The 26,656-nt window shown below is 45.3% G+C and overlaps 1 protein-coding gene across 3 annotated transcripts in view; it reads left to right on the forward strand.

The window, feature by feature from the left end:
* The first annotated feature begins 8,391 nt into the window (after window positions 1–8,391).
* The window catches only part of LOC140385384 (uncharacterized), a 101,846-nt gene continuing 83,581 nt past the window's right edge, over window positions 8,392–26,656 (forward strand). The window contains exons 1-2 of one of the 3 annotated variants that reach the window (XM_072467497.1): window positions 8,394–8,482; window positions 8,709–8,769. In XM_072467497.1, coding sequence (XP_072323598.1) covers window positions 8,446–8,482; window positions 8,709–8,769 — 98 coding nt within the window. In that variant the 5' untranslated portion in view covers window positions 8,394–8,445. Of the gene's footprint in view, window positions 8,483–8,708; window positions 8,770–12,016; window positions 12,214–26,656 lie in introns of all 3 variants that reach the window. The other 2 variants (XM_072467496.1, XM_072467498.1) reach the window with 2 other exon arrangements.

Consider the following 26,656-nt stretch of genomic DNA (forward strand, 5'->3'; position numbering starts at 1 on the left):
GTGACCTCTCCCTTATCATTTAGCTCCGCGTACTCCCGGATGGCAGCCCTCACCCGCTCGCACATCCCCTCGTCTGCCAGCAGCCCCACATCCAGCCTCCACTGCAGGCGCTGGGCCCCTCCAGGTTCACTTGCAAATCCACCCATTCCGGCACATGGTCAGAGACCACAATCGCCGAATACTCCTAGTCAACTCCCCCCCCCGCAAGCAACACCTTATCCAACATGAGAAAGTCAATCTGGGAGTACACCAATGCACGTGGGAGAAGTATGAAAATTCCTTCACCCTTGGTCTCCCAAACATCCATGGATCCACCTCCTCCCATGTGCTCCATGAACCCCTTCAGCTCCTTCACCATTGCTGACACCTTCACCAACCTCAGGCTCGACCAGTTCAAGCTCGGCTCAATAACCGTATTAAAATTCCCCCTCCCCATGATCAACCGGTGCGAGTCCAAGTCAGGAACCTTCCTCAGAATCCGCCTCATAAAATCTACATCATCCCAACTTGGGGCATAAACGTTTATCAGGACCACCGGCAACCCCTAACTCCCCATTACAAACCACCCCCCCTCCCTGAGTCTGCCACAATATACCCCACCTCAAATGTCACTCGCTTATTCACCAACACTGCCACCCCCTCCTAGTCTTCATATCCAGTCCCGAGTGGAACACCTGCTCCACCCATCCTTTCCCCAACCTTGTCTGGTCCCCTATCTTTATGTGCGTGTCCTGCAGGAAGGCCACATTCGCCTTCAGGCTCCTCAGGTGCGCGAACATACGTGACCGTTTGACCGGACCATTCAACCGCCTCACGTTCCAGATGACCAGTCTGGCCGGGGGTGGCTCCCTGACTCGCCCCCTGCCGATCAGCCATATCCCTCTTGCTCCAGTCCCCTGCCTGTGTCACACGACCCGCCAGGCCCACCCTCGGATGTCCACGATCATCGATCCTTTTCCAACATCAACCACATCAACAACATCAACAACATCCTTGTCAGTACCGTACCCACTCTTAAACAAGACATCACCCCATGCACCACTCCCCCGTACGCCAACCTCCTGGCAACCCCCCACTTCACTCCCGTTAACTTGCCCGCTCAGCTAGCATTGTGGCTCCCGCCCAAGGTCTCCAACCTCCCTGCCCCCCAATTCCCCTCCGCTCCCCGTCCATACCCCCTAAAGAGCAGCAAAAGAAGCATTCACCCTCGATGTTTCTCCATGAACAACCTTTTTTGTTCTGAGCAGGGCTCTAATACTGAGGGTGGTGGATACTGAGTACTCGGCAATCTCTGTGTCGGATAATGCCCCACATTGGGTGGATCTACGGGTTAGTTTGGAGCGAGGACAATGCCAGCTATGGAGGCTGGATGTGGGGTTGTTAGCGGACGAAGCAATCTGTGGACGGGTGAACAAATCCATCCAAAACTATCTGGAAACAAATGATACGGGGGAGGTCTCTGCAGCAACGGTTTGGGAAGCTTTGAAGGCAGTGGTCAGAGGCAAATTAATCTCGATATGGGCCCACAGAGAAAAGGCGGAATGGGCTGAGAGGGATAGGTTAGTTGAGGAGATACCCCAGGTGGACAGGAGATACTCAGAGACCCCAGACGCGGGGCGACTGAGGGAGCGGCGGAGGTTACAGGTGGAGTTTGGGTTGTTGACTACAGGGAAAGCGGTGGAACAGCTGACAAAGGCAAGGGGGGCGTTTTATGAGTATGGGGAAAAGGCAAGCAGAATGTTAGTGCACCAGCTCAGAAAAAGGGAGGCGGCCAGGGAATAGGGGGAGTAAAGAGTAGAGGTAGGATTACGGTCCTGGACCCAGTGTGGATGAATGAGGTGTTTACGGACTTTTACAGCAAATTATATGAGTCGGAACCTCCGGCTGGGGTGAAGGTGAGGTTTTAGGTCAGTTGAGGTTCCCGAGGGTGGATGAGGATCTGGTGTAAGGGCTGGGAGTCCCACTTGAAATTGAGGAAATAATTGAGGGGCTGGAGGGCATGCAGTTGGGCAAGGCCCCGGGGCCTGACGGCTACCCAGTGGAATTCTACAAGAAGTATTCAGAGATATTGAGTCCACTGCTGGTGAGGATATTTAATGAAGCAAGAGAGATGGGAGTCCTCCCCCCAACAATGTCACAGGCCTCAATTTCATAGATCCTGAAATGGGAGAATGATTCGGAGCAATGCAGGTCATCCAGGCCAATTTGTCTATTTAATGTGGAGTCTATTTAAGGGCAGTCAACTCACGGCCAATGTTCAAAGGCTTTTAAATGTTATTATGATGCCCTCAGGAGGAGGGGAGATGGAGGTGGTGGTAGCGATGGATGCGGAGAAGGCTTTTGATTGGGTGGAGTGGGATTACCTGTGGGAGGCGCTGGGAAGGTTTGTGTTTGGTGGGGGCTTTATTGACTGGGTGCGGTTGCTCTATCTGGCACCAGTAGCGAGTGTGCTTACGAACCGGCTGAGGTTGGGGTATTTCAAACTACAGCGAGGGACGAGGCAAGGGTGCCCCCTCTTCCCGCTACTGTTTGCTCTGGCCTCAGAGCCATTGGCCATGGCGTTAAGAGCCTCTAGGAACTGGAAAGTGCTGGTTCGGGGGGGTGGAACACCAGGTCTCGCTTTACGCAGATGACCTGCTCTTGTATATTTCAGAGCCGTTGGAGGGAATGGGGGAAGTTATGCGGATCCTCGGGGAATTTGGTCATTTTTCGGGGTATAAATTGAACATGGGGAAAAGTGAGATGTTCGCGATCCAGGCAAGAGGGCAGGAGAAGAGACTGGGAGAGTTGCCGCTTAGAATAGTAGGAAGGAGCTTTCGATATCTGGGAATCCAGGTGGCACGGGAATGGGAGGCACTGCTCAAGTTAAACCTATCCCGGCTTGTAGAACAAATGAAAGAGGACTTTAAGAGATGGGACATGCTCCCTCTATCACTGGCGGGGAGGGTACAGACTGTGAAAATGACGGTTCTCCCCAAATTTCTGTTTGTCTTTCAGGGCCTCCCCATTTTCATCCCAAAGGCCTTTTTCAAGCGTGTGAATAAGGTTATTTTGGGCTTTGTGTGGGCGGGTAAAACTCCGCGAGTGAAGAAAGTGTTGCTCGAGCGCAGTCGGGGTGAGGGTGGGTTGGCGCTGCTGAACTTTTACAATTACTACTGGGCGGCTAATATAGCCATGATTAGGAAGTGAGTACTGGGGGAGGCTCGGTGAGGGAGAAGATGGAGGCGGCGTCATGTAAAGACACAAGTTTGGGAGCACTGATATCAGCCCCTCTCCCATTCTCGCCGGCCCAATACTCCAAAGTCCGGTGGTGGTGGCGGCTCTGAGAATCTGGGGGCAGTGGAGGAGAAATAAGAGAGTGGAGGGAGCATCGGTTTGGACCCCAATTTATAATAATCATCGATTTGTACCGGGTAGGCTGGATGGTGGGTTGCGGAGATGGCAAAGGGCAGGAATTTGGAGGATGGGGTATCTATTTATAGACGGGAGCTTTCCCAGCTTGAAAGCCTTGGAGGTTAAATTTGAATTGCCAGCAGGGAATGGGTTTAGGTTTCTGCAGGTGGGAGACGTCTTGAGAAAGCAGGTTCCGGCCTTCCCGCTGCTGCCGCCACGGGGGATACAGGACAGAGTAGTCTCCAGTACCTGGGTGGGAGAGGGGAAGGTATCAGATATTTACCAGGAACTTTTGGAATCGGAGGTAATTCCGTTGGAGGAGCTTAAGGGCAAGTGGGAAGACGAGCTAGGAGGAGAGATAGAGACGGGACAGTGGGCGGAAGCCCTAAGCAGGATTAACACAGCCTCATCCTGTGCCAGGCTTAGCCTGATACAATTCAAGATAATCCACCGGGCACACATGACGGTGGCCCGGATGAGCAAGTTTTTTGGGGTAGAGGACAGGTGTGCGAGGTGCGGGATGCCCAGCAAATCATGTCCACATGTTTTGGACTGGACATGCCCGAAGCTTAGAGGGTTTTGGCAGGGTTTCACTAAGGCAATGTCCACGGTACTCAAAACACAGGTGGTGCCGAGTCCGGAGGTGCCGATCTTTGGAGTGTCGGAAGAACCGGGAGTTCAGGAGGTGAAAGAGGCCGACGTCTTGGCCTTTGCTTCCCTGGCAGTCCGGAGACGGATCTTATTAATGTGGAGGGACTCGAAGCCCCCGAGTGCAGAGACCTGGGTTTGTGACATGGCTTGGTTTCTCAGTCTCGAGAAAATAAAGTTTGCCTTAAGAGGGTCAATGGTAGGGTTCACCCGGAGGTGGCAGCCATTCGTCGACTTTCTCGGGGAAAGTTAAAATGTCAGCAGAAGCAGAATTCCAAAAGTGGCGGGGGTGGGGTTTGGGGGGTGGGGGGGGCTTTTTTTTTCTTATTGTTGGGGAGGGTGAAGATTGGGGTGGGGTGGAAATGCTTAATGTACCATGTTTATGTCGCTGTTATTGTTATTATTATAAAAACTTGCAAATACCCTAATAAAAATATATATTTTATAAGAAAGTATATTTTTATTTTTACCCACTATTAATCTTTGCATCTGTATTTTAGCTGATAATTTTATCACTTTGTTCTAAATAAGTTTCAGCAGCAGTCTTTGTAAATAAACTAACCTTTATCTTAACACTTAAACTTGTCTGTTGTGTTATTTTCAAATTGAAACACTCATAAATTAAAAAGGGGTCTTCGTATACATACAGAGGCACATTTGTAGCTCACAAACCATTTTGAGGAAGTATCTTTTTTGCGCCTGTGACAATACTCTAATTTACCTCACATGAGCTTGCATCAATTGATGATGTAATTTACTTCATGCCTGAAGGCAATAATTAGCTGTTCCCCGGTTGGCACTGGGGGAGTGGCAGCACTGGATAAATTACCTACACCACGTGGACTGGAGCAGTTCAAGAAGACACCTCTCTACCACCTTCTCAAGTGCAATTAGGATGGGCAATAAATGCTGGCCTTGCCAGCAATTCTCACATCCCAAGTTAAATTAAACTACAGCGCTAAAGGTCCTCGATTTGTTTCCTGGTCTATACTGATGTAATACCCGGGCCTCTTAGAAGGTATTTTATTAGAACCAGCAGTAAATTGATTACATTGTCCAAGGTTACAGGGGAGCACTTACTTATACATTGTAAGGAATCTAATGATGTGTAGAATTACAGAGGATTAGAATTCTGTAAAAAGGCTTTAGATAATGTCACAGGACATGACAGCAAAACTTGAGCGATTTCTTCAAATCACCTTAAATCTTCCATCATTAACTTTGACTCATGCTCACTTTCTGCTCTATTACTCTGGTCTCAATAAAAATCAAGTGTCTTAATTATAGTTAAGAGTGTATTGTGATTACATTGATTGAAGAACAAAGGAGCCTCTCCTGAGTTCCTCATTGCAGAATAATAAATGTGCAGGGATTTTAATTCATCTTTATTCTGTTTTTGTACAGAAATTACCTGATGACTATACTCAATGTCTTGGTCAATCTCACTTAATCCATTCTGCCTCTAGCCTCTCTCATATCGTCCCTCTCTGTTGTGATCAGAGTTGTTCCCTCATTTCCCGTTCCAGCTCAGCATTTGACTTTGCCACTATGTCCACCAGCTCCCATTTCCCCCCTGAAAACATCTTTCTGAAATCAGATTTGAGTTTAACTGAACTATCTTTTCAAGTACTTGATTTAGTGTGCAGCCCTCTCATCATGCCACATAAAAGGAATCATTGCATAAATAGTCTATGAATCAAATCATGACATCACTGGCTGAAACTGAGGCTTCACAGAAAACTGGGATGAGACCAACTTGTTTTTTTCAGAGATTATATTTCTTGCGCTGATTACATGGGGATAATGAATGCCTCGGTGAATTACAAGGTAGTAATCCAATCAAAAGATGTTTCATGCAGCACGTGGATTAACAACATTTTAATAGAACAGCAGAATTTAAAGAAAAATACATTGGATACATGTAAGGCATGTTTAGCATTAAAAGATTTATCCTTGGATTTACGTTAGGTATTATTGCACCCATATTGCAGTTTTTCAAGAATAAAGTAACACTGCAATATGTTTCTGTTTGATAGAAATGAGATGCAGAACACATAGATATGTAAAATATTTTTGATGCATGGTCTGCAATGTTACAGGATGATTTTAAATTAAAATTCAATCACAGGGCGGCATGTGATGTAGTGGTTAGCACTGGGACTGCGGCGCTGAGGACCCGGGTTCGAATCCCGGCCCTGGGTCAGTGTCCGTGTGGAGTTTGCACATTCTCCCCATGTCTGCATGGTTTCATTCCCACAACCCAAAGATGTGCAGGTTAGGTGGATTGGCCACGCTAAATTGATCCCTTAATTGGAAAAATAAATAAATAATTGGGTATTCTAAATTTATAAAAGAAAAAAAATTCAATCATTGTGATATATATTCTTACAGTAACTTGATACTTCTTTAGGTCCTGCAATTCATAGCATCTTCAGACACAGACATGTAATAAATGACCAAATTTGCATATTCATAAAAATCTATCCACTGCATGCTGTATGGGTATATTCGTCTTTGCAGGTGTTGCTTATTCAAATGACCTCCACCCAGTCTTATCCGAGACTGGTTTTTCAACCTTGGCAAGGGCAGGCAGAGATTCCTCTCCACTGGACTTATGCTGTCAGAGAGGTGTAATAGAAATTTCCAAACATGTGATGTGTATCACCTGTTATTTACAACCCACCGGTTATAGGTTTGAAGTGTTACTGCTGGAAAAATTTTGGAAATCAAGCAATCTTAGCCATAACATATGGGTCCGTTTAATATGTGAATCAGCTTATTGTGACATACACAACTTTGAGTTTGCATAAAGTGGAGAACTTGTATGACCCTGTATGCAGATTTAAATAATCATTGGTCCTTAAAGAGATACTTTTCCTAACAGTCACATGGTCCAACCTAGTGTCACTCTTGCCTACTCCCCAACCCAAACACAATATGTCTATGAGAAAACTGGATGTTAGAAATCAGAAATAAAATCAGAAAATTGTGGAAATACTTGTCAGGACTGGCAGTATCTATGAAGAGAAAAACAAGACTAAACAGGGCTGATTTAGCACTTTGAAAGCAGACCAAGGCAGGCCAGCAGCACGGTTCAATTCCCGTACCAGCCTCCCTGGACAGGTGCTGGAATGTGGCGACTAGGGGCTTTTCACAGTAACTTCATTTGAAGCCTACTTGTGACAAAAAGCGATTTTCATTTTCATTTCATTTCCGACCTTGATGAAAGGATAAACAGAAAATACTGAACAATCTCAGCAGATCTGACAGCATCTGTGGGAGTGCTAAACTTTTGAGTCTGGATGACTCTTTGTCAAAGCCGAGTAAAGGGCATTGACCTGAAATGTTAACAGTTCCTGCCTCTGCAGAGGCTGGCTGAGCTGCTAAACACTTACAGCACTTTTTATTCCACAGCAGTTACTGAATGTGCCACTCTTGCTACCAAAGAAGTGTTGCAAACCCTTCACTGATGGGTTTGCCGGTCAAATTTATTCAGGTCCCTCACTGGGGTTATGGGTGTCAGGTCGCTAAACTAATCGTCCATCCATCGCAACCTATAGTGAACGTTGAGCCAAGTGTGCATTTTATCAGTGCAATCTAAATATTTTCAGAAGGGATCAATGATGGACGTCAAGTAATAAACTAAATCTGCATGTGCAAATATTAAAGCTTAGGGGTTGGTTTAGCACAGGGTTAAATTGCTGGCTTTTCTAGCAGACCAAGGCAGGCCAGCAGCACGGTTCAATTCCCGTACCAGCCTCCCTGAACAGGCGCCGGAATGTGGCGACTAGGGACTTTTCACAGTAACTTAATTTGAAGCCTAATTGTGACAATAAGCAATTTTCATTTCATTTCATTTCCCCAGGCAATGGTAGTCCGGGGCACGAATAATGACCAGCTGCAATTTGAAGGTCACTACTTTAAATAGGCAAACCTCATAGGAGTGCGGCTCCTTGTAAAAACTGCTGGGTTAATAATAATAATCTTTCATTGTCACAAGTATGAAGTTACTGTGAAGTCGCCACATTCCAGCACCTGTTCGGGTAACTGGTACAGGAATTGAACCCGTGTTCTGCATCAAAAACCAGCTATCTAGCCCACTGAGCTAAACCAGCCCTAACAGGAGGCAGTTCTGAATGCTTTTAGATTTCAGCCTTCAGATTAATGACATTTACAAAACATTGTTTTTCCGTCTTTAACACCGCGAACAGCAGCACTGTCTCAACCGTCGGTGTAGCAGTGCACCAGCCACTGACTCAGACTCCCAGCCAGTTGTGCGTCACTTCCGCCAGGGCCGGGCCGTCTCCAGGAAGTCGGGGCGGACCTGTTGCTATGGTGACTGCCCTGCCCGCTTCAGTTGCGGACGCAAACCCCACACGGCGGAGGGTCAAAATTCCGACTGAAATGGCTGGTCGGCAGCAGCCGGAGTATGGAACCGCCGGTAACTAGAAATATTTTGGGAATGATTGCACCTTTAACCACCACCGCCGCCCCACCCCCCCCCCCCCCCCCCAAATATGTTTTGTTTAACCTGGGAACAAAATATATAGTCATGTTTGGTGCTTTTAAAAATTGAATCAGTTCCTCCATCGGATGCGACTAAACTTAAAGCAAGTTCCAGAATATCACCGTGTAACATTGTCATTAGAATTCTGCCTTCTTCCTAGAGAAATTGAGAAGTTCCAGTGGAAAATCATTGAAGAGGAGCTTCCTAGCACCTAATTTCAGGTAGAAGTTCAGATCAAGTGAGAATATATGTTAACAGTACTGTAAATGTAAGTCCGTGTTTTTAGCTCCTCTCTTCTGAAGGCACTAACAGCTCTTTTCCTGGCTGGCTAGCCTCCCCTCCTTCCATCTCCATAAATTGAGCTGATCCAAAACTTTGCTGACTGCATTCTGTGACTCGGGGGATTCCAGTTCACACACCATTGACCTACACAGACTCCTGGTTGAACAATATCTCGTTTTCAGATTACTCCATGGCCTCACCCATCTGTACCTCAGTAAAACCCTGCAGGTGCTGGAAATCTAAAAAGCAGGAAATAGATCAGGAAAAATTTGTAGAGTGAAACAGTTACTGGGTGGGATTTTCATGCAGGAGGTGGGAATGTCAAGTTGGAAAACTTCACAATTCCAGAAACCTTTATCCTTTTAAAGGGCCCTCACCTGTTGTATTTTAATTCTGAGATAGTAGGGACAGAGTGGAGTGGGGCAGTGGTAGTGCGGGTGGGAAGATGCTGAGGTGGTTAGGATGGATCCCTACTTCCATTTGCTATGGCATCAGTTCAGTTGTAATGATGAATGTCTGACCCTCAAAACCTCTTGCCCCACCCACCCCACATGCCCCCTACAACCCCCCCCCCATATCTCCTCCTACCCCCACACCCCTTTCATGCCCCTCCATTTCACCCTACCCCCCAAGCCTCTTCCATGGCCACATAACCATTCTGGTTATGGACAGACCTCAGGAGCCATGTAATACGATGGACATTTCATACTAAAAGAAATTTCCAGACCCAGTGAAAATATGTAAATCCCCTCAAGTGACCATTTAGTTAAAACGAAGAAACATAATTCACTAACAACATCAAGGACACATAATCCTTTAATAACTTTCAACAATTAAAATTTGCACCCAACCCCATGCTGAAATAAGTAGTTCTTTAACTTTTGAAACCCAGCCAAGCATTCATTTATAGACACAACTGTCAAAAAAACAGTTCCAATAGAACCCAGTGAAACTACATAAACTGATGTATTCTTTTTGTTTTCGAAGCAAATAGCCCATCAATTCAATAGTTTTGTAGCAGGTGCTGTTTTTTGGTTTCTGACTTGGGAATTAGGGTTCCCTTTAGTTGACAACAGGTGAAATTCCCTGCCTTGCGACGCTGCAAGCTTGAACCATGATCGGGCGGCAAATCGAATGTCCGGCCTAAATTGAGGTCTGCGCGCAGCCTCGCTGGTGGTGATAACTAGGTTTGCGGCCCGCGCTGGCAGTTGCATGCAAAACTGGCATTTGCATGCGTTTAAATGTGATTAGCGGGTTGGACATTCTGCTCTGCCCTTTCACAATGCTCTGCTCCTCTAAGGCTGAAGTATCGCGGACGTGAATTACTACAAGTGTTTACAAATGTGGACTGGGTGCCATGGCTGCGGAGGGGAAGTGGGAGGCTAAAACAAATGTTGAAAACTGTTGCTTGCTGGGAGATGCAGCCTGGCTCAGCCCGCCATTGCTGCAGTCTGTCTTTAAACACACCCCTTTGGTGCTACTTACTGGCTCCTAGCTGCTCACCCTGCTGAGTGCTGCCTGTGTCCTTTCAATGCTCAAAATGCCTCTGGTCATCTGGGAGCGCACCCAAGCTGCAGGCTGCCCCCTGGACAACCTCGTACCCCAACTGTATCATCATGAGCCAAGCTCAATCAGGAGCCCATCAGGTGTTGGCACTCCTCAGAAGCACTGCTCCTTTGCAGAGGATGCAGGGGATCAGCAGAGCTCACCCCATCCAGAGGACACCTGCACTGCGACCTTTGGAACCCTCCCTGGTTCTCTTTCCCCCTCGGGGCAGAGGACTCGCCAGCGACCCCCACCCCTCAGGATCACCAGTTGTCTCCTCCTGGTGACACTAGCAATACTGACTGCCTCTGTCAGCAACTCCCAGGCAGTGATCAGGATGGCAGGCTTGAGTCTGTGGCCCATGCTGGGTAAGAGGAGGTCTCTCCACTTCTCATTGGTATGGAGCTCTCGGACTCCTCTCCTCAGGAGTGGGGGGGGCAGGTCTGCTCTGAGTCAGGGCAGGTCTTCCTGGTGGCTGCAGTGAATGTGTGGTAAGTGAAGCGCTTAAAAACAGTTCCAGCTCTCCGTGTTTGTGTGGGTTTCACCCCCCACAACCCAAAAGATGTGTAGGGTAGGTGGATTGGCCATGCTAAATTGCCCCTTAATTGGAAAAAAAATGAATTGGGTACTCTAAATTTATTTATTTTTAAAACAGTTCCAGCTGCCAGGCTTTTTGGTGCTAACTACAGCCCCAGCAGTTGTAGTGCCCATTGGGCTGGGAATTGCTCGGAATTCATGCCAGCAGAGTGCTTGCCCACTTGTATGTACTGACTCACTTACCGAAAAGCACCGCAATGAGAATGCGAATCACTGGAAATTCAGTTCCGGCATCAACACGGCATCTCCCAAAAACGTCTAAGTTAATTTGTGGTTGGTTTTTCAGGGAGTTTCCCACCGGTCTGTCGTTGAGTTACCCGCTGCTGTTCAATGACACTTAGTCATTTTTTTAGACTCTAAGGAGCTTCTCACCGTTTTAAACCACACAGGGCACGATTCTACGAAAAAACTTCCAAGTGCTGCAGCGAGCGGGAATTGTAGCGAGTTCCTGGCGCTTGGCCCAGTGAGGCCGGCAACGCTATTCAACGTTAATTGGTCCACTTAATGAGGCCACACAGGCTTCACGCCCTTAATGTCGGCTCGCCAGCTGAATCGCCAGGACCGTGTTCGCCAGACCCGCTAACAACGTCGAGCAGCATTTAAGCTGCATTTGCTCAGCCATCCCCATCCAGCTGGTAACAATGGTGCTGAGGAGACTGGCTCCAAGTTTCGGGAATGCTGACCATGGGAGGATCCGGGATGCAGTTGAGGCCAGGAGGGATTCCTGTTCTCCCGAGGGTCCCAGAGGGTGAGCTACAAGGCAACCAGTGCTGCCTGGGATGAGATGGCGGCAGCAGTCAGCTCGGACAGTGTGACCAGGAGGACTGGCCTCCAGTGTCGGAAGAAGGTCAACGACCTACACTGGGAGCCAGAGTGAGTAGACACCAACATCCCATCACCCAACCCTCCCTCCCATCGCCCTTCAGCATTCCCCCCCACCTACCCCTTCAACCCTCTCTCCACCCCAACCCTTCCTTCAACCCCACCGCCCCCACAACTGTGAAACATTTGCGTTGCTAATGATGCCCTCTCTGTGCCCCTCAGGAAAAGCTCTCCCATAATTGGGGGAGAGGGCCCAGTCTGGCGGTAGGGGTGCCGCGCTTGAGAAATCTCACCTATTTTGAGGAGCGGGTCCTGGAGGTGACTGGTCTGGCCAAGGACAAGGCGGTCACCAATGCAGAAGCTCGCAGACGCCGCAGAGGTGAGCGAACACCAAGCTCCACCCGGAGGACCTGTCAAACGTGAGTAGTGATTGCCTTACTGACTGACCCATCCCTCCCAATGACCACATGTCCATTCTCCCGCAGGTCCAGCAGCTGATGGTGCCGGCCTATCCCGGCAAGGCCCCCTCTCCTGACTCCGGGGAGAACACCGCCAAAGAAAGCTCCGAGGATGCAACTGTTATAGTCGCGGCACAGGTGTCATCCCCGCCCTCCACCAGCGCAGATACACAAACCTCGGTGAAAACTGTTATTGGTCAGGCTTCTAGGGTACAATCTGGTGAGCAACACACTGCTGCTGATGTACATCTGGTGGACGCAGGAACCACCAGGCAAGACAGCAGTCGGAGGTCTGCTCGATCCCTGGATTCAGCTGGGTCCCAGCCTGATGCTAAGCCTCGGGAACAGAGTTACCCGGGGGGTGATAGGGACGATAGGGACCAACCTGAACTTTCAGAGGGAAATGTCAGCGTCACTCCAGCAGATCCATAGCCGATTGGAGAAGTCCCAGAGGCTACGGGTGCAGGAGATGGTGCTGGCAATGCATGGCACCGAGGCCTCACTGTTAGGGTAGCGACCGCAGTGGAGAGCCTGGTGCACGATGTCGGCATCATGAGTGAAGGTGTCGAAGGCGTCTCCCGCCAGGGTCATCGAAGGACACGGGACGAGGTAAGCAGCTGGCTGCCTCTGCCTCAGACGTAGTGATAGAGATAGGAGGGACAGGCAGGTTGCGCATCGCTGAGGGTACTGGGGTAGGGGGGAGGGGTTAGGTAGGGCGTGGGGAGTGTGTGGGGTTGGGGAGGGGGAGCCACTATCGGAAATGGAGTATTGTACAGCACATTAAACAACTCTTTGCACAAAAATTATGATGCCTCTGTCACTTTCTTCCGCAATGCGGGCTGAACCCCAGACCCTTTGCCTGTGTCTCCATGCAACCTCCCCCTCCCCGTGGCACCCACCCACTTTCCATTCGTGGTCATGTCCCGGGAGCTGTCCCCTGGACATTCGGATGTTGCCTGCTGCGTGTGTGGTGTTGACTCCCACACAGTGTCCAGGCATCAAGGTGTGATTAGAATGCTAGGCAATGACTCCCACATGCTTCATGGCTCGCCTACCCACGGGAATCCACTTGTGTCAAGTGCTCACTTAACCACGATTGCCAATTCCCTAGTAGCGATTTCTTTCAGCCGCGCAACCAGAGGCCTCAGCAGTATGTGGGGGTTATGGATGATTGGTGGGGCAAACGGGCAGGGTCTGGGGTCACCTCCAGACATGGTGGTGCCGCGAGTGATTGCCCCCTCAGGCCTTGACCCTTGGCAGTGCCACCCTGGCATCTGGGCATCTTTGCACTGGCACCCAGGCAGTGCTGCAGTCAGCCAGGGTGGCAGTGCCAGGGTGCCCACTTTCCAGGGGAAGGGCCAGGTGGCCATCCTGTACTGACCCTCACCGCCCATGGGGCCTCCAACAGCCCAGGAGGACCCCCCCCCCCCCCCCCCCCCCCCCACCCCCACCGTGTCATCCCACCTAGTCCAAGTTTGTGTGGAATAGCACTGATTAGCGCCCGGAGAATTGAGGGAGGCCGTGTAACCCAGGTTTAAGACCTACTTCAGGAAGCGCTGTTTGGTCACGCCCCTTTTGAACACAGTTCTGAATCTGATGCTTCGCCGGATTTGGGGGAATCCCACGAGAGGGCTGACCTGAGATTCACTGACCGCATTGTGCTCTAGCTCAAGTGCAACGCGGCCAAAGAATTGCGTCTTCCAAACAGAGAATTTCGCCCAACTTGCCTGAAGTGTCATGAACTATATTAGGCGCCTGTTTCCACAAAAAACATGGAGGCCTACTTCCACAATAGAGTTGGCAAGGGCAATTGTGCTGTGTGTGGGTCGGCTCCCTGCACCTAATCCCTGCTGATACAAGAAGTCATTATGTTCTGGTAAAAATGTTTGATATTCTAGTCTGATTTGTTCTTTGAATAGTTTAAAATCTCTCCTTTATTTGCCATTCCATTTAGATCAGATCTTATTTAATTGTTTTTGAGCTTGGTAAAAGCTTCTGCCCTTAACTTATTATATCACAGTTAAACTTTGAACTGTATTTCTGAGGCTGTGTTCTGTGATTCCACCATGATGGGTATGGTTAACTTCAGCAGAGTCAGGGCTATGCACTTCAGCGTTAGCTGCTGTTAACCCTTTAGAATCATTGTTACATCTAAATCCTTTCTGGGGGGTGTTTTGATTTCAGAATTTGATGCCTCTTTTTAACTCATTTGGCTTGGCTTCAGCCCTTTTAATACCCAAGTGACTTATCTCAAACTCTTTGAATATGTGGGGCATCCCACTCACTTGACGTACTTGTGGATTTCCCTGGCATCTGATTAATTTTGTGTGGTTATTTTTGAGCCGTTTTATCCTTCTTGGGTTCTGTAGCCTCTGTTGGCATCTGTATCCTTTCCAGATGTCTGCACCCCTGCAGAATCCTGCTGGAACTATTCAGTTTGTTCAGCCTTATTGGACTTCATAAGTTTTGGAGGTAACACCATCCAAGCCTGCAAGGTCATTTCTTGGTAAAAGGTAGGCCCCCCCCTGGGCATGTTTGAGATTGTACTGTCATCAGCCCTGGAATGAGTTCAATCTTTAAGTGAATTTTCACCAATGGTATCTTAGACATCTTCACAAGTTAGTCATTTTTTCATCAACCTGGAATACTTCCTGCTTCTGTGCGGGTAATCTTCAATTCTCCCCACTAGCGATGTCTGTAAACAACCCATAGCTCAGAGATTGTTTATTTTCTTTCCCAGTTCTTTGCAACCACCAGGGGCCATTTCCCTTTACTCACAAATTTTTGATAGGTTCTGTGACTTCCTTCATATTTGCACAAAGGGTCATGATTTTAGTGACCAGAGAAACAGGCTACATTGGAATACTGCCTGTGGCTTTCTTTGTATTCCAGCAGTGTTCTTTTATATAGCTTGGTTTGCCACAATTTGGCCTTAAAATCTGTAATATCACAATTACATGTTCGTGACAATAGTCTGTATAGTCTTGGATACATGATTAAAATTAAGAGATAGAGAATTGTGAGACTTTTTGTTTGGGGCAGAAACTGTATAAGCAACATTCAAAATACATTTGAGAGATGAATTAATGAAAAGATGATCAAGGTATAGGGAACCAGGACAGCTAAATGTGTGATTAGGATATTTTGCTCACAAGGGCAACTGCTGTCACTGGCTGGTTGGGCCAAATTGCCTATTTCTGTTTTGTAGCTTTTATATATTTTAAGGTAAGGTGCCATGGTCTATTAAAATGTGCAGTTACTAAAATCAGCACAAACAAAAAACTGAAATGGCACCGTCAAATAGGGTCTATTATTACACTGGGTAGTGCCTTCATCTGCTACACTACTGTGGAAGATGTAGATCATGTGAAACCAAAAACAATTGTGTTGTAACTTATGAGATACTAAATATAAATAAAAATCCGTTCAAACAGATGAATTATTTCCGAAACGATGTATTAAATGTGCTCTCTGCAAAAATAAACTCTTAGTTTTAGCAAGATTTGTAAAATGTCCACATAGTGCTAAAAGCCAGATTTGTGTTTCTTTCAGTCTCCTAGCAGCAATTTCATAGTACTTGTTTATGATGCAATAATTTAATAAGAAACAATCATTGATTTAGAAGGAATCCTGTCTGAGCAACTTCTTGAGTTTCTTTGAAGTTGTTAATAGATAAAGTAGGTAACAGCCATTACTTTAATTTAAATCTTTCTCATTCTGAGTGTCATAGACCTCTCTTTTATATGAGCCAACTGCAATTATCGTTAACGACCAGGATGGGAAGTTGGAATTGTAGCTTCTCCCGCCCCTAAAGAATGATTTTTTAAAAAGCCATATAAGGCAAAAAAAAAACCCAGACAAGCTATTTGTGTGAAAAAGCAAATTACTGCGGATGCTGAAATCTGAAACAAAAGCATAGATAGCTGGAAATGCCCAGCAGGTCTGGCAGCATCCATATGAAGAGAAAACAGAGTCCACATGACCCTTCGTCAGAACTAAAGAGAGGAAATATATTATATATAAGAGTGATATGGCAGCACGGTAGCCTTGTGGATAGCACAATTGCTTCACAGCGCCAGGGTCCCAGGTTCGATTCTGGCTTGGGTCACTGTGCGGAGTCTGCACATCCTCCCCGTGTGTGCGTGGGTTTCCTCCGGGTGCTCCTGTTTCCTCCCACAGTCCAAAGATGTGCAGGTTAGGTGGATTGGCCATGATAAATTGCCCTTAGTGTCCAAAATTGCCCTTAGTGGTGGGTGGGGTTACTGAGTTATGGGGATAGGGTGGCGGTGTTGACCTTGGGTAGGGTGCTCTTTCCAAGAGCCGATGCAGACTCGATGGGCCGAATAGCCTCCTTCTGCACTGTAAATTCTATGTTCAATGTTCTATGATATGGAACAGAGACAGTGGGAGCAGGAAGAGATTGGAACAAAGATGTAAGTAAACTTCAGAACAAGCGGCAGGTAGCCCAATGGGGGAGGGGGAAGAGATGTTTTTGCATAGGAACAAAAAAATGTTTGGGATATTTTTTTAAATAGGTAAAGATGGGGGAAGAAAGGTCACAGGCTAAAGTTGTTGAATTCAGTGTTAAGTCCTGAGGGAATAACATGCCTAATCGGAAGATGAGGTGCTGCTCCACAAGTTTGTGTTAGGTTTCACTGGAGCATTGCAGCAGGCCGAGGATGGACATGTGGCACGAGGGCAAGATACTGAGTTGAAATGTCAAGCAACAGGAAGTTTCATGCCTGTGGGCTGAGTGAAGGTGTTCCGCAAAGCAGTCGCCCAATTTCCGTTTAGTCTTCCCCCATGTGGAGGAGACTGCTTTGGGAGTAGTGGATACAGTGGGCCCATTTAAAGGAGTGCCCTGTTAATCCCCAGGAGGAGGAAACGTCGGTTAAGGAAACTATCAGACCGGTCAGAAGCGCCATTTTCGAAGGTGGCATCAGAACAGATGTGATGGAGGTGGAGAAACTGGGAGAATGGGATTGAGTCCTTACAGGAAGCAGGGTGTGAGGAGTATAGTCGAGGTAGCTGTGGGAGTCAGTAGGCGTGTAATGAATACTGGTGGTCAGTCTATCATTGGAAATGGAGACATCGAGGGCAAGAAATGGAAGGAAAGCGTCGGAGATGGACCACGCGAGGTGGATGGGAATTGGAAGCAAAATCAATCATTTTTTCCAGGTCCAGATAGGAGTAGAAGGCAGCACCAATGTAGTCATCGATGCAACGCAAAGAGTTGTGGGAGCATGGCTGAGTAAGATTGGAACAAGAAGTGTTCCACATAACCCACAAAAAGACAGGCAAAACTGGGACCCATGCAGATACCCAAAGCCACACCTTTAATTTGCAGGATGTGAGACAAGTTATAGGAGAAATTGTTGAGTGATAGGCCACGTTCAGACAGTCAGAGTAGAGTGGTTAGGGATTGTTCAGGCCTCCGCTCAAGGAAGAAGTGGAGCGCCCACAGACCTGCTTAGTGGGTGCTGGAGGTGGAGATTGGTTGGATATCCATAGTGAAGAGGAGGCAGTCAGGCCAAGGGACTGGAAATTGTTGATATGATGTAGGGCATCAGAGAAATCAAGTCTGTCGGTGGGAAGAGACTGGACAAGGAGAGGGAAGATGGATTCAAGACAGGAAGAAATAAGTTCCTTGGAGCAGGAACAGGCTGATACGATTGGCCTACCAGTGCAGCTCTGTGGACTTTGGCAAGGAAGTAGAAGTGGGCTGTGTGGGGTTGGGGGACCGAGGTTGGAAGCTATGGAGGGAAGATCCCCAGAGGCGAAGAGGTCAGTGACCAAAAATGTTTGGTGGTGGGGGTCATGGTCCAGGGGGAGGTAGTAGTAAGTTGATGCTCAGCCTCTGTGAGGTAGATTTAATCACGCTAGACAAAAATGGCAGCACCAATGTCAGGAGGTTTGATCACAAGGTCAGGGTTGGACCTAAGAGAATGGGGTGCGGTAAGTTTAGAGGGAGAGAGGTTGGAGTGGGTCAGTAGGTCAGAGAAATTGAGACAGCCGATGTCGTGCCAACAGTTCTCAATGAAAAGATCAAGAGCAGGTAGGAGGCCAAAGGGTAGGGTCCAGGTAGAGGGAGATGACCCCGCCCAAAGAAGCGAGCATGGAGATGGAAGCAACGCAAGAGACTTTTGCCAAACCCGAAATTCATTGAGGTAAGGGCGCAAGATAAAACTGAGACCTTTGTTAAATGCACAACATTCAACATTCGAGAGGGGCAGGTTGAAGGGTATAATGAATACATGGCAATGGATGGGATTAGAAGAAGGAATAGGGTCAGAATAACAGGTAAGTGTGGAGGGCCCTGGGTGGGTGTTGGTGTTAGTACGTTGTTGGAGCTTGTGTTCCTTAATACCTGAAAGAAAGAGAAAATGCTTCTTGTTAAGGCGTCAGATGAAAATGGAACTGAGGAGAAGGACAGCTTTGAGAGGGAGTGAGTTGGTGTTGCTGGAGAGAGAGAGGTCGAGTATGCTCATATGGCGGCGGATGGGAATGAGTGTAGATCTCAGAATGCGTTGAGAACAGCAGTCCGAGGAGCATTGTATATCCTGGAGATACCTATAATCCTGGGTGGATTCAAAACATGAAGGTTGGAACTTCAGTTGGAATCCATGTGGGGTGAGTCAGAGATGGAGACAGTCGCTGAGGATGGAAATGTGGCTATTGAAGTGAGTTTTGGTAAACAACATAATAGAATTGGAAAGCAATGAAGATAAACATGTTAAAAGAGACAGATGGAAAGTGTGCATGTGGTATGGAGGTGTTGAAGAATTGAAGACCTTGGCCTTGGTTTTGATGTAGATTCGGGAAAACGCTATGTGGCACTTTTGGAGCTTCTGAACACACACCCAACACATCCATGAGATGGGACTTTTGTTTTGACGCACAGGATCTCGGTTTATAGTGCAGTTTACGAGCCACAATGTAGTGCGGGAGGAGTGTACATGCAGAGGTTGGCAGGTTATACACAGCAACCCAGCTCTCAAATTTGTTTAAAGGCTTCATAAACCTCACTCACCAACCCATCAAATTCTTTACCACATCAACGCCCCTTCAGGTTGCCCATGCACAACCTCCATGTGCCCTCCGATCTGCCATACCATCTTCTTGACACCTCCCATCCGCCATGCCACCTCCACGCACCCCTGTCTTTATAGCCTCCAATGCCATTCACACAATTTCCACTATGTGCAGTTTTTGGGAGCCTTGCAATAGTAATTGGAATTATTTTAAAAATTAAACCTGTGAGAATGTAATATAACTCTAATTCAAAGGTCTGTCATTGATATTGCAGGAATATACTTATCCATTGGAAAAACCTTAATCCTTTACATGGCTATTAAGTTGCATAAATGAATTATGTACTCTGAAATCTAGTCAAACGCTAAGTATGTTATTACAGCTTCATAAAATTGTCAGTCATTTCCCTAAACAGTTGTGTCAACAGAACTGAGTACTCCTGTAATCTTGAAACTCAGCTCAGCATTCAAAATGGCCAAAGCTGTCAAAACATTATTGTAACCTCAAGAATCCAAAAATGAAAGAAAAGGTATCCTCTCCATTTCAAATCAGATTGCTTATCGATCAGTGGAGTGAACAGCTCCACCAAATTTTCCTTTACCGTTTGAAATTGGAGATTTTGTTCCGACACAGTCAGAGCTGCCTGTCACTTTAAATCCCAGTGCCAAAGATGACAGGGGAAGTTTACCAACAGTTTTTTGAATGCCCACTGCCACTTTCTCCAATGGACAAAATACTGTAATGCATCTCAACAGTTCACAATTCTGATCAATGTAATCGTCAACCTACTTTTGCAGGACAGAATCCAATGAGAATCACTGAATTAAAAACAAATCTACATTATAATACATCATCTAATAGTGACATCTGAAGATGAAAAATAAATTACACTTACCTTCAGAATCTTCCAGGCTCTTCACCAGGCTTCCACCAGTGGTCACAAACTCTCCAAGGGTGTGCATTTATTTGAGGTTTCCAAAATGCTCACCAGGTAAAAAGATTATGTGGTGGGAAATTTTCTTTGGTCCTTACAATGGGGATCCCAACCTCCTGAACAGGTGCTTTTTATTTTGCACCCAAGGCCTTCCTGACCCATAAAAAGACCACATGTAAATGGTGTGGGGTCAGGAAGGCACAGGAAAATTGATTTTCCAGCAGAGAAAAATAACTAAGTTCAGCGTTTCATCCATAGAATCCCTACAGTGCAGGAGACCATTCAACCCATCAAGTATGCACCAACCCTTCGAAAGAGCACTCTATCTAGTGCAACTCCCCCTTCCCATCCCCCTAACCCTACCTAACCTAACCATCATATGACACTTAAGGGGCAATTTAGCATGGTCAATGCATCTAACCTGCACATCTTTGGACTGCAGGAGGAAACCTACGCAGACATGAGGAGAACATGCAAAAAATTGGCCCTTGGTACTGTGAGGCAGCAGTGCTAACCACTGTGCCACTATGATCCACATTGCATTTCCATTGGGAGATCAAAATTCGGCCTCCTGTGTTCACATCAGTCTTTACACTACAGACTGGAATGTCCAATAAACACCCAATATTTGATCATATAGTGAGCCTCAGAGACAACAAAATCTCTCACCACTTTAGCTAACGGGATATGTCCTGGGTGATTTTTGTCAAACACCTTATTGTACTGTTGCTTAGATTATAAGCTGTGGAATACAAAATAACTGAGTAGCAACATGCAATAGAGAATTGTAGTAACTTGTAGAATATAAGCATTTATAAAGAGATTCTGTCTGTAAAACATTTTATAAAGGCTATGAACTCCAAATATTTTGCTGCCACAATATATAATGAGTCAGCTGAATGAATAAGACCACTTTTGTTTGTCATTCTTTTCTTTCATTTGTTATGGGCCAGGGTTTCGAGAACCCCAAAGTGTAATCATGGAGTTCACCTGACCCACAACTTTTAATAGATTGTGGTATGGGGAGCACATGGCCCACTCTACAGGTGTGGTACAGCAGAAATGGAAAAGTACTTTTTAAAGCAAAACGATGTTTATTCTATGAACTCAAGTTAACCTTTTTAAAACATACAGTGAACATCTTAGCAACCATGAATTCAAATACAACCCCCAAAGAATACAACACTAAGTTATCCTTCAAGCTTTCCTTTTAACATTCATAAGACTTAAAACACCTTTTACCAGAAGCACATCAGGTTAAAGTCACTACTGTTATTAATTTTAAATCACCAAAGGATCGATTTACATTCTTTAGATTACAGAGAGAGACTCAATACACCTCCTGGCTGTGACTGCAGCTATCCAGATCTGAAAATGAAAGTAAAACACACCCCGCAGCAAACAGCCTAAAACAAAAGTAAAAAGCTGACAGACAGCCCAGCCCCACCCATTCTTTGACATCACTGCAGTAATAAACACCCATTTCTTAAAGGTACTCTCACATGACACCTTCCCCCCCCCCCTCCCCCAAGAAAAAAAACCCCATCAACTTCAAGATGGTTTCATTTTTCACCTTTTCACTATCCTTTAAGAAATGCACACAGTAAATATACTTTCTCGTTTAAAAAAACCCACACGCAAACAGGTACAACAATGTAGTCCATTTTTTGTTTTTCCTCCAACTGGAATCCTTCTCGATTGACAGTCTCTTTGAACAAGAAGGTCTCTGCATGATCTGCCATTTCTCTACGCCTCGGCATTTCTCTTTAAAGTCAGATACTTTAGTTCAATCTGATCACAGAGTCCCTTGTAATTCTCCAACAAAGGAGCATTGGTTATCACAGCTTTCAGGCAGTCAAATGCCTGTTAAAACTCCACTGTCCACTGGAATTTGTTACGCTTCTTGAGCAAGTCTGTCAGTGGAGCAATCACGCTACAAAAACTTTTCACCAATGTTCAAACAAATCCACTCATGCCAAGAAATCGCATTGTTTCCCTTCGTCTTGAGGGTATCGGAAACTCCTCCCTCAATAACTGTTGGTTTCAGATCCTGTGTGACGATTCGAGCCTGTGCGATTGTATGGGCAAGGAATGTGACTTGGGCTTTTCCAAATTCACTTTTGGCTAGGTTTATCACCAAACCCGCCTCCTGAAGTCGATCGAATAACTCCATCAGATATTTCAAATGGTCTTTCCATGTCTGGCTGAAAATTACCAGATCGTCGATGTATACCACACAATTGGGTAATCCTGAAACAACTTTGTTAGTTAACCGGTGAAATGTGGCTGGGGCGTTTTCATGCCAAATGGCATAATTTTGAATTGGTATATACCATCTGGAGTCACAAAAGCTGAAATCTCCTTCGCCCTTTCGGATAAAGGTACCTGCCAGTAACCTTTAAGTAAATCCAGTTTGGAAATAAATGCTGATTGTCCCACTTTTTCAATGCAATCTTCCAAACGTGGGATAGGATAAAAGTTCATTCTTGTAACTGCATTAACCTTTCTGTAGTCCACACACAACCGTTGGGTACCATCTGGTTTAGGTAACATCTGCAACCCACTTCAATTATGCCATATTTAAGCATACTCACAATCTCTTTGTTAACCTGTGCCAATTTTAAAGGGTTAAGTCTATATGGATGTTGTTTGATTGTATAGCCATTTTAGTACTTCCCAATTTATCTCTACAAACTTGCCCACGTGATATCAATAACTCTTTCAGGTCATTCCGGTTTTCCTCTGGAAGGCAACTCAACAATTTATCCCAATTTTTAAGAACATCCTCATTTTCCAATTTAATTTGAGGTATGTCAAATTCACAGTCATCTGGATTTGGTTCGTCACTTTGAGTTAGAATCATTCAAATCTCCTTTTTCTTTCCTTCCCTTTCAAAGTACCTTTTAAGCATATTCACATCTTACACTCGGTGAGTTTTCCTTCTATCCTAGCTTTTAAAGGTTCCCCTACCACTGGTAACAAAACTAAACCTTATCTCCACTGGCAAAACAACGAACTTTGGATTTCTTGTCTGCTACCCGTTTCATCACATTTTGTGCAACATTTTAAATGTTGTCTAGCCAATTCACCTGCTCTATTTAATCGTTCCCTAAAATTTGACATGTAATCCAATAATGTAATTTCCGATTTCTCACTCACCAATTTTTCCTTAATCAATTTAAGTGGTCCTCTGACCTCATGACCAAATATTAGTTCAAAAGAACTAAATTTGGTTGACTCATCAGGTGTATCCCTAATTGCAAACAGTACGACTGGAATTCCTTTATCCCAATCCTCTGGATAATCTTGACAAGCCCTCAACATTGTCTTTAATGTATGATGCCACCTTTCTAACGCTCCCTGCGACTCTGGATGGTATGCAGTTGATTTAAGTTGTTTTATTCCTAAGCTATCCATAACTTCTTTGAATAACCTTGAGGTAAAATTCGATCCTTGATCCGATTGTATTTCTGTGGGTAGTCCATATCTAGTAAAGAATTTAAGTAACTCCTCCACAATCTTGTTGGCTGTAATATTACGTACTGGAATGGCCTCTGGAAACCTAGTATACACGTCCATTATAGTCAAAAGATGATTGACAAAATCTTTATGTAGTCCAGGCCAATAAGAATGTTTTTGAATTTTAGCTTGAGTTTTCCTTATTCCCAAATGACCTCCCACTGGTACCTCATGTGCAACTCGCAACACTTCCTTTCTATACCCTACCGGCAATACTACTTGATGAACCTCTGCCCACTTTTCATCCGCCTGCATATGTAAAGGTCTCCATTTTCTCATCAAGACCTCACTTTTACGGTAATAATACTCTGGTATACACTCAGATTCCTCTTCCGTATATGCTTTCTGATACATCCGTTTTATTTCTATATATTTTTGTTGTAACTCTACCAATTTTCCTGAACTAAAAATATCCACCTCATCCTCCACCTGTTCTTGTTCTTTTTCAACCATCTGATCAAAAATCATTTCTGATAATTGCACTTCAACTTCACCTTCACTCTTTGATTTCTCCTCTTGTCTTAACCTGTGACTTTGCGACCTTGTTACTACACAGTCCGGAAAAATCCCAGTATATTCGTCCTACAACACTTCAGTTGTCTGATTTTCCACTGGTTTATCAACCACAGTAGGCATCACTCTCACCTGCGATCCAGCTATACCATTACCCAGGATAAACTGTATTCTTGGACACGATAGTTTCTCTATTACTCCTACTACCACCACTTCACCACTCTTCACTGGACTTTCCAACCTTACCTTATATAATGGAACACTCCTCCTCTCACCCTGAATTCCAGATATTACCACCTTTTCTGGCAATATTCTTCCCAAACTACCTAACTCCTCATCTCTTACCATTAAATGTTGACTAGCTCCCGTATCTCTTAAAATTGTGACTTCTTTACCTGCTCCTCCTGATACACATGAGTAAATTTTACCCACACAAGTAAATTCTTCAAAGAGATCTGGCACCTTATAAATCACCTCTTGATCAGTCTGCCAAATCTTTTGCACCTCCTTCGCTTCACTTGGGCTTTCCTTTACCACTTTAACAAACCCCACTGTCTTATCCTGTTTTACCACATCAGCCTTCCCAGTGGTTTTCTTCAACCACCAACACTGTGACTTTACATGGCCTAGTTTATTACAGTGAAAATGTTTGAAATTTGTAATTTCTTTTCCACCCTCCTGGATTTCTGTTTTAATCTGAGGTACACTCTCCTTATTATCTCCCATCAGATCACATTTACCGTTACCACTTGAGTATTTCTCATGTCCCCAGTTTCTATCCCTCACAGGCTGAAACTAATTTCGGAAACCAAGCTTTGATTTATAAACTAATTCATGATCATCTGCCAATTCTGCTGCTTATCTCGCAGTTCTAACCCTCTGCTCTTCCACATGAGTTCTCACTATATCAGGAATTGAATTTTTAAACTTCTCCAAAAGTATAATTTCTCTGAGAGCTTCATATGTTTGGTCTATTTTCAAAGCCCTTATCCACCTATCAAAATTGCTCTGTTTGATCCTTTCAAACTCCATGTATGTTTGATCAGGTTCTTTTCTTAAGGCACTAGTTCACATGCACCTAAGATGGATTTTTTCACCTCCTCATACGACCCAGATACCTCCTCCGGTAGTGATGCAAACACTTCACTAGCCCAACCTACCAGCTTTGTTTGAATCAGTAATATCCACATGTCCTGTGGCTATTTCATTTGTTTAGCCACCTTCTCAAATGAAATGAAAAAGGCTTCTACCTCCTTCTCGTAAAACCTTGGCAATACTTGGACATATTTAAATAGATTTCCACCAAGCCTTCAACTTTGACGCTCTTTCTCACTATCCTCATCACTGACATCCAACTGTACATTTCCCTTTACGCCTGCCAATTTTAACTGACTGTCATGTTTCTTGGCCATTTTCTGAAGTTCAAACTCTCTTTATCTTTTTCCCTGATATGTATCTCCCTTTCTCTTTCTTTTTGTTCTGCTACGGCTATTTTTTCTGTTTTCCTTTCTTCTCTCTCTTTTTCCTCTCTCTCACTTTCTCTTTCAGTATAAAAGCTGCTTTAATTCTTTCTCATGTTCCATTTGTTTAATTTGTAACTGAATTTTTTGCCATTTCCAATAAGTCAAACTGTATCCCAGGCAACTTTAAATGCTTAGCCACCGCCATGATTACCTCATCTTTTCGCATTTTGTCAGGTAATGTTCACTGCAACGTTTTTGCCAAATCTAATGGTCTGCTTTTAGTCTCTGTCCATAAGGTACTGCGTGTGACCGTCTCCACCCCCAAAAACTTCAGAGCCTCTGAAAGAGCCATTGTCCACAACACACTCCCTACTTAAACTAAAATACCACACCTGACAAGCATCCACAATATGCTCACCCCTCACTGTCTTTAAGTTCACAAAGCCAATCCAATAGATAGACTTTTATCCCCCTCGAGCCCCCAATTTGTTATGGGACAGGGTTTAGAGAACCCCAAAGTGTATCATGGAGTTCACCTGACCCACAACTTTTAACTGATTGTGGTATGGGGAGCACACGGCCCACTCTACAGGGGTGGTACAGCAGAAATGGAAAGGTATTTTTTTTAAGCAAAACAATGTTTATTCTATGAACTCAAGTTAACCTTGTTAAAACATACAGTGAACATCTTAGCAACCATTAATTCAAATAAAACCCCCAAAGAATACAACACTCAGTAATCCTTTAAGCTTTCCATTTAACATCCATAAGACTTAAAACACCTTTTACCAGAAGCACATCAGGTTAAAGTCACTACTGTTATTAATTTTAAATCACCAAAGGATCGATTTACATTCTTTAGATTACAGAGAGATTACAGTTTCTGATACACCTTCTGGCTGTGACTGCAGGTATCCAGCTCTGAAAACGAAACTAAAACACA

Source organism: Scyliorhinus torazame, chromosome 11 (genome assembly GCF_047496885.1).
Source record: "Scyliorhinus torazame isolate Kashiwa2021f chromosome 11, sScyTor2.1, whole genome shotgun sequence".
In the NCBI taxonomy this organism is placed as follows: Eukaryota; Metazoa; Chordata; class Chondrichthyes; order Carcharhiniformes; family Scyliorhinidae; genus Scyliorhinus; species Scyliorhinus torazame.